Here is a 12755-nt window from a genome sequence, read left to right on the forward strand (position 1 = left end):
ATCTTCTGTGCTGCAGAAAAGCATAAGAAAAAAGTGGTTTGCTTTTTATTTATACATTGTATTTTTATCAAATACAGTTGGAAATTACTATAATGGTGAGGCACGTATGAGATGTATGTGTGTAGGTTGGGCCTTGAAATCTCTGCCTATGTCTTTAGGAGGGCCTGGAAATCATCTGTATCCTAAAGAGAAAACTAAAGACAATACTGAAAGCAGATTGGGTCAACACCAGCAATCTCATTGGCTTCTCCCACTGCTGTTTTTCACAAGAGCTGGAAACAGACTTGCCTGTGCACATCTTCCAAAGCCTGTTTCTGTCGGGGAGCAGCAAGAGTAGGCTGTCCTGCAAGGCAAGTGAGCCAGGAGCCGTGGGTGGCAGCAGGGCAGACTAGGAGGCCTCACCCACAGGACCCCACCCCACAACAGACAAAAGAAGTGACCAGGCAGGCCTGGTGGTGGTGACCAGGGTCAGCCAAGAGTGTGGTGATGGCAGTAAAGGCCTTACTGAGGCAGGTCCAAGGACTAGGACAGAGAGTTCCTGCCCCAGTGGGCGGAGGGTACCTGAGCTGAACTTCAAATTAAGTTGAGTGCTACTGTTCCACCAGCCCAAGGGCTTTTGGAATTGTGATGGCTCTTCAGTGGGAGTAAGAAAATACAGATGGTGCAATACCTTGCCATCTCTTACTCCCCACAAATTGGGCAGCTCTGAATGAGCTCCCTCTACTCTGGTGTCTGTCTCTTTCAAATGCAACATAATATGGTGGAAAAGAACCCTTTATTCTCTCAAATTTTTTGCTTGGGGGTGGGAGGGGGGTGTTGAAAGAGATTTAATTTTTATTGTGTGCTCTGTAATGCAAATGTTGTTCCATTTATAATAGTCTGTGGCCACACAATACTATAGTTATCTATACAAAACTTGCCACTCTGGTCCACTAATTTTCAGCCATTGTCCACGTTTTTCATGCTTGTGGTCTCCCAGAATGAGTGTATAGTCCAGAAAATATGTTACAGTATATGAATCTCTACATTGTGTAGATTAAACAAGTGATAATGGATAATACATTTATATCATAATAGCTTATCCATAATACAGAAGGTTAAAACTATGTGTATAATGTTCAACTTAATGTAGGATTATTTATTCTAATGGTACTCCCATAAAACATTACTTTAGGATTGTAATCTCTTCCATCCTACTTAGTCACACAGCCCAGCCTTTCTTAATGTTACAAGTATTTAGTGCTAGTTACTGGTGTTACATAAATAATGAATGGTGTTTGTGTGTAGTTTTATGTTTCCTGGTAATCTGTTCTCTTTATTGTGCACCGATTTTCAGTGAATATCAAGTATCTTTACCCTTCCACTTCCACAGAACTGACTTCAAGGTTATCATTTCACCGGAAGTATGCAACAGCCAAACAAGTGGTCGGCTGCATTGCTGCTGCACGTTGCCATCACCACAAGTGCTGCTCTGTAGCATTTGCATGGCAGGGTTTGGTGGCAGGGGGGCTACAGGGTTGGTTTCTGTGAGAAGCCACTAGAAGCTTCCCTCATGCCCAATAGAGCAGACAGCTCAAAGATGGATCCGTCACCGGCCAAGGCCGAGCCCATCAGTGACAGTGGTAGCACCTCTGGGATAACATGGGTAAGAAGCTGAAAAAGTTGCTGCGCAACATCTACTGCAGGTGGGAGAGAGGAGTGAGAATGCGTGAGAGAAACAATTCCGCAGACACCAAGGTCAGTGAAGGAGGGCAGGAGGTGCTGCAGGTGCCAGAGCAGAGATTCTCCTACAGCCCATGGTGCAGACCATGGTGAGGCCGGCTGTCCCCCTGCAGCCCATGGAGGTTCCTGCTGGAGCAGATCTCCACCTACAGCCTGTGGAGGACCCCACATCACAGCAGGTAGACACCTGAAGGAGGTTGTGGCCTCATGGGAAGCTCATGCTGGAGCAGGTTCCGGGCAGGAACTGTGACCCCATGGAGAGAGAAGCCCAGGCTGGAGCACGTTTGCTGTCAGGACTTGTGACCCCGTGGGGGACCCACACTGGAGCAATCTGTTCCTGAAGGACTGCACCCCATGTAAGGGGCGCACACTGGAGCAGTTTGTGAAGAACCACAGCCCATGGGAGGGACTCACATTGGAGAAGTTCATGAAGGACTGTCTCCTGTGGGAGGGACCCCACACTGGAGCAGGGGATGAGTGTTTGGAGTCCTGCCCCTGATGAGGAAGGAGCAGCAGAGACAACGTGTGATGAACTGACCACAACCTGCATTCCCTGTCTCCCTGTGCCATTCAGGGGAATGATGTAGAGAAAATTTGGAGTAAAACTGAGCCTGAAAAGAAGGCAGGGTTGGGAAGAAAGTGTGTTTAAGATTTGGCTTTATTTCTAATTATCTGACTCTGATTTGATTTGTAATAAACTAATTTTTTCCCCAGTTAAGTCTGGTGTGCCTATGATGCTCATTGGTGAATGATCTCTCCCTGTCCTTAACTTGACCCATGAGCTTTTTCTTGTATTTTTCTCTCCCTTGTCCAGCTGAGGAAGAGGAGTGATAAAGCAGCTTTGGTGGAAACCTGGTGTTCAGACAGGGTCAACCCACCACAACAGCTGTGTAAAAGGTTGCAGGGGCTGAGGTTTAAACCTTGAATCTGTTGTGTTGGTGTTAATTTTAAAGCACTAACTGAAACAGCAGAGCTGACTGTACAGTGTTTGGTCAGTTCTGTCTCTTTGTAGTACTCAGCTTTACCTTTATATTATAGTAGCATTGGGTGCAATTTTGGAAAATCAGATATTATTAGAAAAAGACCGTGTTTGACAAGGAGGTAGTCAGATGAAAGAAGCACACTGCAACTCATCATAATTTCTGCAGACAGAAAGCAGCCATAGCTTTGCTTGAAATGTTGAGAAGGACTCTTGAATACAATATTGTTGACAAAATTTATTTGAAATGTCCATTGCTAAAATAATTGGTTTAGGTAGTCCATGATCTCATATCTCTTGCCTACAACTTGGACAATATTATTAGTGTTTTTAAATTAGAATTTTCTGTAATCATTTGCACTTGCCTGCCTGTTCCCTGCATTTCAGGATCTGATTGCTTGCATCCAGGTGTTTTCTATGCAGTATTGTGTAAAACAGCTGATATTCCTGTGTAACCAGAGCCAAGAAAGAAGAACAATACATGTGAAGATGGAGTTTGGTTCCAGACTGTGTAATATATGGCCTGTTTTGATTATTTTTTTTTTGTTTTCCCTCATCCAGGGCAGTTGCAAAGACTTATCCTCAGTCTCCTAAAAATGCCAAACAATATCCAGCTTCTCCTGTGAAGCATCGTGCCACTTCTAATCTCAATCAGGAAACTCCTAAAAAGAAAGCAGACAAGGAGAAAGAAAACGTCAGTCATCAGAAGTCCCCAGGAGCTCGCACTGATGAGGCAGGCCAGGTGGCTTCTGAGAAGCACGTGCCTTCTGCAGGGAAGACTGAGAATAATGAAGGTGAGTCTTACTGGAAGAAGATATTGCAAGATATCATGAGTCCCTGAGGCTTTTAAACAGTGATGACCTGTTCTTTTCATGAACCTGCTCAGTCATAGGCTTATGAGAATGTGTAAGGGTGCATGCTGGAACCAATAAATGTAGAGTTTTTGGGAGGCTTACCCATGTATGAAAAACATGTTAATGAGGATGGGAAAATGCTGAAATCCAGGGATGCCCTTACCTATCCCATATTTTATCTGCTGAAAACGGTGAGATATGCTTTTGAAAAACAAAGGTGTTATAGCAGCACAAACCAGGCCCATTTCCGTCTCTGTGCTAGTGTGGAAGTGTTGGGCACTATTTTTTGTTCCCTGCTTGACTTTCCACCCTTGGTTCTCTTCTCCCAGGGAAGATCACAGCAGGAACAACTGATGCAGAAGAAGCTTCAAAAATTCTAGCTGAAAAAAGACGACAGGCCCGCCTGCAAAAAGAACAAGAAGAAAGGGAAAGGCAGGAAAGAGAAGAACGGGAGAGGTATCTCTATTGATTTGTGAAAGTTATTAGCTAATAATTTAACCAGTATCTTTGAAGATGCTTGAAACTGCAGCAGTTTTGGTATCAAGGTGGGAGCTTACATGTGTGAATTTCTTTAAACTCAAACTTATAATTCATTAGTGTCTTTTGCAGTCTTTATGACTAGTGAAGTTAGAAAATAATAATTTGTCCTCTTTAAGAAGACAGAATAAACCATTACTTATCCATATACTTCAGATATGTCCACACTGCAGTGTACTGGACACTGCAGTGTGGACATAACCTGAACTATACTACGTTGTTAAAAAAAAAAAAAAAAAAAAAAACATTTGAGGCAGTTTTAAATGAGCTAGTTCGTGTAGAAGAAACAGTCTTGCAGTAGTACTGTATGCCTTCAATGGCAAGACTTGTGTCATTCAGCAGATTAAAGTGAAGTTAATCTCTGGGACAGCTCTGTTCCAGGTGGTCAAGCCCTTTAAGAGGGTGGGCACAATGAGTCTTGCTGTGTCTAAGCAATGAAATTATGGCTCTGTTCCGAAAGCAAGTTTTTAGGTTGTTTTCCGCATTGGATGCTGGTTGCAAATGTCAATAAATCATGCCTTTCCTTGAAGCCCATAATATTAAATCACTAACTCTGCATATCTAAATTCAGATTTGGCTGTTCTTATTGAAAATATGGCAGGAGGGTGGGGTGGAAATCAACAGCACTTGCCAGTTTGGCCTAATGGAGCTATTTCCTGAATCCCTGATATGCAAGATAAGAATGACCAGTTGTCAAAGCAGCTCTTGAAAGTGCTCACAAGGGAGCATGATGTCCCTGGGTGGCCCACGGAAACAACATGGGTGGAATTTAGACCCACTCTTTCTAGTATATGATTGTGTTTTGTGGACTTCGTTTGCAGCTACTCATCTAATCTGTTTGTCTTCAGCTGAAATGAAGGAAAAAATTATTGGTTGTTAACAGATACCAGCATTCTGGATGTGAAGTAGAGGGAAAGAGGAGTGTTTTTATTACGAAAACTTACTTTTATTACTGAAGCTGTAATTGAAGCTAGAATGGAAATTTTTTCTTTGATCACACATGTTTTTTCAAGAGAAATTAAAACTTCTATGAAATATTTTAGGTGGTGAAAATAAGATTGGAATAAAAGTTTGGTAGCAACCTGAATTCTGAGCATGTGCTCAACCTCTTTGCCATATCTTGGCTTTTTTTACAAAATTGTGCACTGATGCGTATATTATCAGATAGTGCTGATTGCATGCCATGCATTCCATTGCATTCATGCTAAAGGTGAAACCTTTTAAACATACTGTTGTATTTTTTGCAGGCTTGAAAGAGAAGAACAAAAAAGAAAGGCAGAAGAAGAAAGACTTCGTCTAGAGGAGGAGGCTCGTAAGAAGGAAGAGGAAAGAAAACGTGAAGAAGCAGCAGCTAGGAAAAAGGCAGAAGAAGAAGCCAGGCGAAGAGCTGAGGAAGAACAAATGCTAAAAGAAAAGCAAGAAAAAGAGCTCCAAGCGAAACTTGAGAAACAGGTACCATCTCAAAACACAAATGGGAAACTTTATGTACATATATACATATAAATAAATACTTTATAGCATCTGGTAATCTACCTGAAATAAATAATGTCCTTATCGTATTTTACAAATTTTAATTAGAGAGAAGAAGCCGAAATCAAAGCCCGTGAGGCAGCTGAACAACTTCGTCTTGAAAGGGAACAAATCATGCAGCAAATAGAGCAAGAAAGACTGGAGCGGAAGAAGGTAGGTATTTGCGTCTCATTTAAGATAATTGTTACATTTCTTGCTTAAATACATAACCCAGACATTACCTAGTAGTATGTAGAAGTAATAATCGGGGGAGCTTACAGATTGATATTTATGCCTAACTTTAGTATTTGCTACTTGCATGCTAGGGGAGTGCGGACATCAAGATTTATAACAAAGTGGAATTGCTGAAGGCAAGTGACCTTCTGCAAGGCACTGAACAAACACAGAATTAGCCTCTACCCACAGAGTTAAATGCCTGAGACAGCAGGGAGTGGCAAGCCAAGGCAAACATCGATTGCTGCCCAACCCAGGACATCACCGACTATTCAGAAACATGAGTGACTTTGTTTTAAAACTTACTCAACAGAAGCCCCATGTCTTTAATTGAGAAAGTGAATGTGATTAGCAAACAGGTTTTCTCCCACCTGGCTTGTCTCTGGCTGTGTCACGCAGAGGCAGCAGGGCTGTCTGGCCACTGCCACACAAGGGAATGGCTGGAGCTGCATATCTTAGTAGCTTTATCTACAGCTCTCTGGCAGGAAAGAGAGAACAGCAGCAGAGCTGCAGAACCTCTCTCTGGTTATAAAAGGTCGTCTTTCCATATATGTTGTTCCAGTATGTTATTTTTAACTGTTTACAACTGAGCTGGAGGCATATTGCAGATTAGAATATGAAACCAAAGTGTCTTTAAATCTGAAATAGTTTCCTTTCACAGTAGTGCAAAGACAAAAGGATTGTTGAGAGATTTTTTTTTAAATTAACAAAGAAGAAGAAGAAGTATTTTAGAGTATTGCCTTACATATTTCCAGCAAGAATAACTTCATTTTATTTACTCTTCCTTTCCAAAAAGCCTAACTATTTTTAAAGGAACTATATGGAAATAACTGGAAAAGCAACTAGATGAAAATAATAGCTGTTGGTTTTAAATAAACATCGTTCCAGAGCTGAGCACAACTCATAACTGCAAACACCTGGTATTAAAATGGTTGTCTCTAAATTGCATCTACTGAGAAAGCCATGTTCTGTGAGATCTGATATGGGAAAGCCAGCTCCAGGGTGGTTTCTGTCTTTTGTTTTCTTCATTTTTCTGATTCTCCATTTTTCAAGACAGGCAGGGATGAGGTCATGATAGTAGATAGAAGTTTTTCTTTCTGTCTTTTTTCTCCTTTATCGGTATCTTGTATTAAATATTCTGTCTGCCTTCTCATCCTCCAATTTATTTTGATTTCTAGAGAATAGATGAAATAATGAAGAGAACAAGGAGGAGTGAAACACCAGAAATAAAGGTATGAAACAGTGTGTGGTTGCAGGGCGTGGTTTTGTTTTGTTACCCATGTAGGAAAATTAAATTCTAGAGTAACTCCCTGTTAGGTATACCTAAGTACTCTCTACACCTAAATTTTAGTTGCATTTCAAACTGAGAATGACTGTTGCTGTGTCACAGTTATTGTGCCACTGCTACAGAGATGCACCTTTATGCAACTTACCTTCCTCCCTATCTAGCAAGGTGACAAGAGCCCGTTCCTGGATGCTGGAGCTGTAATGTTTGCTGCTGTGATGTATCTTCTCCTGCTTTATACCAGTGAATTAGTTACTGAGCTTTCCGTATTAAGCCTGCCGGGAATGTAGGATTGAGAACAAGGCAGTTGTGTCCCGCTAGGAAGTGACAGAGAGTCAAGTTCCCACTTCTAAATTTTCTGCTAAGGAAACTGTTTCTTCAGTTACTTTCAGAGAATGTTTTCTTTTGAAGTAAAATAAAGTAAATCCTATGCCTAAATAAAAAGGGAAAACAAAATCCTCTCTTGCTGTTGATGACCTTTGACCACCCTGTGGCCCTGGGCAGTCTTACAAGTTTCGAGTCCCATCAGTGCCATGATGTTAACAGTCCTTTGTCTAGTACGGTTGATTCATTACTTGTTTACAGAAAGAAGAGCCAAAACTGGAGGTACCATCAACTTTGAATGTGGAAAAACAACCAAAGGCCCTTGTTCTCAACCAGACAGGTAAAAATTGCCATGTTTTACTGACCTGTTTTCACCGTTCTTTTCAGAGTTTTGTAATCTCAGAGCACTGTGTATTATCACAAGTTCTTTGCTTTCATCTCAAAAAGAACAGCTAAATTTGCATCAGTGACAAATGTTAGAAACTGGAGACTCAGCTTTATTTTGCCACGTAAGCAGAATAAAGTTTCCCCTCCATTTGGTACCTGACATAGCATTTCTGTAAATGAGAAGTTCCAATCTGCCAATAGGTTTGGTTGCTGCAGTCTACCTTTGAATTTTGTAGCCAGAAAATTTTTTGCACGCAACCAAACTTGCAAGGTTTTTATAACATTGCTCTAAATCTTACATTTAATTTGACTTGACAAAGCATATGTATTTAAAGAATTATTAAAGAAAACATACATATCTAGCATTTATCTATATTTTGTTTACTTCCCAGGCTAAAGCTTTCAGTACATGAAATAAAAGATAATATATTCTCTTCCCATTTCCTCAAATTTAAAAGATGTAGCCTAATAAGCAATTTTAGAGTGGCAAAGAGATTGACAGTATAGTATGATGAGTCATAGATGAAACTGAGTCCTACTGCATTGTCAGTCTTCCTTTCTATTCAATCTGTAATTTAAAAGCATTTGTAATTTTTTTAAAAACTATTTAAATAAAGAAGTTGCTACTGTCGTAATTTCTAACCTCCTTTTGTAGAGATCAATGGACTGGCAACCTGCCTGAAAAATAAAAGCTTAGAAAGTGCTGCCTCTGTAATCCCTTCCCAAGGTGTAGTTGCTAATGGACTAAAGCCAGTTCCAGGACTCATTCAGCTGGAAGCTGTTGATGGGAAATCTAACAGCATGGAAGATTCAGCAGATGAGGTTCAGTCCATGGATGTGAGGTACAGATCGTATCTGCCAAGAGAAACCGTAGAAGTCATATGTGAGACACACTCAAGAGTTTTCTGTTTATTTGTTAACACTTCACTGCTTTACTTCTCACCTACCCCACAACGGGGCAGTCAGATGTCTTCTTACTCCACTCCTGTCAAGATGCAAACTGTTTGTTTCAGACATGAGGCAACAGGACCCCATCTCGCTCTCACATATTTGGCAAGGGGAGGGGGGCTCTGAAATCCTTCTGTAGCCCTTACTTATGGATTCCATACAAGTTTGCCCAAACCTTTCAGGTTGTTCTGTGAAAGTAGCTACTGTAGATATTGTCAGATGTCACCTTTATTTTATTTGTGCCAAGACTGCCTAGCTATGATACATGAGCTTTTCTCCCTCCATATAAGCAGAATAAAGAATATCATTAACTTAGAATTTTAAGTACTTAACTGGAAAAAAAATATATGGAAATGAGTAAATAACTGTGTGTATATTAATTACTGTTGGATTTTGATGAAAAGGCCTGCAAGAAAGAAGGAAGTTGATAATTTAAGGCTGCTATGAGAAAGCTAGGTCTGAATCTCGAACATGGAATGTTTATACAGTGCTTCCTTAATCAGCAAGCCAACTTAACCTCTCACACCATTTCAGTATTTACAGTAAATCCACATAAATATGCAAGAAATGCCCCATTGGGACAGACCAGATGTCCATCTAGCCCATTATTTGGTCTCGGAGAGTATCAGTAAGAAAAACTAGGTAGGGAGAGCACCTGAGCCCACCACTTGCTGCAGTCCAAGACCACACAGCAGTGTTACATTAGGGATGTTAGAGGATGCAACTCTGCCTTGCCCTTAGAAATATCCACTGAGGGACTTGTGGCCCATGAGTTTATCCAACTCCTTTTTCAACCTGCTGATCTGTGTTAAACGCAGTCTCTTATCAGTGTCATTTGGCACCGTCCAGGTTTTGTGTTGTGGGATTTGCTGCACAATAGTTTTGGCCTCAACTTACCTACCACCCCTTCATGGTTTTAGAAATCTTTGTGAAATCCTTCCTCTCCAAACTGGAATGCACTAGCCTTACTACTAGTGTCAGCAAAGCATCAGCAGGCTGCGGCACTTCTTAAATTAAATTGTAGGACTTTTATGTCTGAAGTACATCATAAGGTCATAAGAAACAACTTTTTATTTAATTTGCAAAGTGTGAGTGCTTTAGGTGAATGTTTGCAGGGTCAGGACAATAATTTGCAAGATGCAATAAACAAGTAAGGGAATGGTGCAGGGACTGAAATAATGACTTGGTAGTGAACTACCAGAAATGTGTTTTTAAGAGATGTGTTGACATCACACAGCTACCACAGACCTTAATCTTTAAGGAATATGGATTAGATATGACTTTCCATCCTGAACAGGGCAACCGTTTTTTGTTTGGATTGAGACATATTCTAGGTAAAGGTTTGCTTCAGCTGGCCTTAAGATAAATAGTAGTTTTTGGACAGTCAAGAAGATTCATTTGGTTGTTGCTTAATGAAAAGTTATACACTTGTTATTTTGCATTTTTGTTTTTGTTGTATTTTTTTTATCTTTTATACAGCCCAGTTTCAAAAGAAGAACTTATCTCTATCCCCGAATATTCACCCATGAATGAACTCATGCCCGGTGTTTCTTTGGACCAAAATGGGACAAGTAATGCCAAGGCTCTTGAAGATCTCTTGGATTTCACAGGCCAAGCTACCTACTCCAAGATGTCCAGTGATACCATAAGCCTAGATGACTGTAACAAAAACCTGATTGAGGGATTTAACAGTCCAGGACAGGAAAATACACTTAATTCTATCTGTTGACAATCTTGCTTTTCAGCAGAACAGATAAAGGTACAGTATTGTGATAAACATCTTAGATATGATAAATTGTTGTGATTACCTATGAGTTTCCCAGAAAAAATATCAGAGTTGTAAACAGCGTATGTGGAGAAAGGTAGAAAGCTGGTCCCCTAGACGTTTAAATTTATCCTAATCCTTCATATTTGCAGCTCTGTGTAAATCAGCATCGTATGTGCACTGAGCATATATAATAGAGACTGGAAGTATCTAGTAAATGAAAACGTTTCCTTGATCCATTCCGAATATAGTGACGAGAGTTGCTTTTTTTTCTTTAATGCAATACCTTTCTTTCAAGTCTTTGCAGCCCATTTGCATGAAGGAAACAGTTAAAAGTGGGGCAGCCTAGAAAATGGTAGCTATTGTTGCTGCTTATTCTTTGCTGCTGCTGTAAATACTTGCAGCACAGTGTAGAAGCGCTTATCCTGGAATGTCTGCAAACAATATGAAAAAAGCATAGTAGGCTTTAGTGACAGTTTCAAAGCACAGTCGATTTTTTTGGAAGAGCGTATTCTAAATGACAAAACTGAGGTCATGTAAGTTGCATAGCTGACTTGATATTCTTCTCTCTCTCTTTTTGATTGACAGAGGTAGCAATTTGTGGAGGATATATATCCCTGTGATGCTACTGGCAGTAAAATATGAGCTTGTCACTTGAAAAAGCTTCTGCAGTCGTTGAACACTGGATTTCAAATAATCAGAGCTGAATATAACTTTGTCTTCCCGGGGAATATGTTGAATAACTGGCTGCTTTTGGCAGAAGCCAGTGATCTAGAGCCTCAATGGGTTTAGGGAAGACTGAGTGTGTATTAGAATTTGAGCTTTAGCTGCTAATAAGGCACTTATTTCTTCTTTTAATTTAAAATTCATCTCAACACTTCACTGTGATTTTTACCTGTGTTTTATTTTCAAATGTTTCTTCCTTAAACTTTATCATACACCTATTTAGACATCTTTTTCTTGTAAATAATGATGAGATATGCCCACAGTGCATTGAAATAATATTCTGTACTCTAGTTTTGTGCCTATCTTTTTTTTGTCTTTAATAAGCAGTTATTGGCAACTTTTATGCAGGTGTATAATTCAAAACTATAGCTGAAGAGTCTTGAAAAATACACAGCTGCTGGAATCCGAAGAGCCTTCTTACTGCCTGTGGAGTTATCCCGTTAGGGTTACGTTGACACTTTTAGTCACTAGTGGCACTTACTGGTTAATATTAATTAGTCCAGGAGCGACTATCAGTTATGTGTTTAAAACCATACTTGTGTAACACCTGTAAACGAAGTTGGCAAAATGCCTAGTATAATCCCTTAATATATATATAGTATAGCTGTAGTAAATCCGAGTGAGCGGTCAGGGGTGAGATAACACGTTAATCATGGAAGATGCAGACACTTGATTAATAATACCAGCAGGCTTTCTATCACGTGAAAGAGAAGTATTTGGGCTTCCTACAAGCTCAATGCAACAAGATCCTAGTCCTCAGCAAAACAAAGTGCCAATGTTGCAGCGGAAATACGAAGGCCAGGGCACCCACGGGGAGCACTGCTGCCCCCCTTAACAGGCTGTGAGCATCTGTATGGAAAACCTCACATGAGGATGTGTAATGTCTAGACTCGTTATGTGCCATACAGTGTTAACTTCTGTTGGTGAACATGCTAAATCATGTGCTGCTTTGAGGACACATTTCTCCAGTTCCTTATAAGAAGAAACCATAAATACAACTCTCTTTGGAAACTTACACAAAAGAAGTGAAAACCTGGTGGGGGGGGTGGCTTCTTTCTTTTTTTTTTTTCCTTCTTTTTCCACATTTAAAGGGAGTTCACAGCATAGCTTGAGCTCAGTTGTAGCCCCATTCTTGTGCTTTTTAAAGCCAGCAGTGGGAAAGTAACTGATGACACTATGCGCAATGTATAAAGAAATCATACCTACAGCAACCCAGCTCTATTTATGTTAGTGTACTTCAGAAAAATACTTTCTTTTGACTGTGCAGTAAGCTGTAGCATGGTACTGTGTCTTCCAAAGTAGTCCTTCATCTATTTCCTAAATAATAAACAAACAAAACCAGCTTGTTTTGCTGTGCTACATTGTGTTTGACAAATGTCACATTATATTTTATTACGGTGTCATTGTACAACCTGTAGATTTCTGTATTTGCATGACATGTATAGCATGTATAAAGGTGAAATACATTTTCATTTATGAATCTAA

At 40.1% G+C, this 12755-nt stretch overlaps 1 protein-coding gene across 8 annotated transcripts in view; it reads left to right on the forward strand.

Annotated features, from left to right (window-relative positions):
* The window catches only part of MAP7D2 (MAP7 domain containing 2), a 90983-nt gene extending 78228 nt beyond the window's left edge, over nucleotides 1–12755 (forward strand). For all 8 annotated transcript variants that reach the window (XM_065858236.2, XM_065858245.2, XM_065858263.2 and 5 more), the window contains 9 exons: nucleotides 3263–3495; nucleotides 3885–4011; nucleotides 5340–5544; nucleotides 5671–5775; nucleotides 7014–7067; nucleotides 7706–7784; nucleotides 8487–8673; nucleotides 10259–10538; nucleotides 11133–12755. In XM_065858236.2, the coding sequence (XP_065714308.1) occupies nucleotides 3263–3495; nucleotides 3885–4011; nucleotides 5340–5544; nucleotides 5671–5775; nucleotides 7014–7067; nucleotides 7706–7784; nucleotides 8487–8673; nucleotides 10259–10508 (1240 nt within the window). In that variant the 3' untranslated portion in view covers nucleotides 10509–10538; nucleotides 11133–12755. The remainder of the gene's footprint in view (nucleotides 1–3262; nucleotides 3496–3884; nucleotides 4012–5339; nucleotides 5545–5670; nucleotides 5776–7013; nucleotides 7068–7705; nucleotides 7785–8486; nucleotides 8674–10258; nucleotides 10539–11132) is intronic.

The sequence above is a fragment of the Patagioenas fasciata genome, chromosome 1, assembly GCF_037038585.1.
Source record: "Patagioenas fasciata isolate bPatFas1 chromosome 1, bPatFas1.hap1, whole genome shotgun sequence".
Lineage (NCBI taxonomy): Eukaryota > Metazoa > Chordata > Aves > Columbiformes > Columbidae > Patagioenas > Patagioenas fasciata.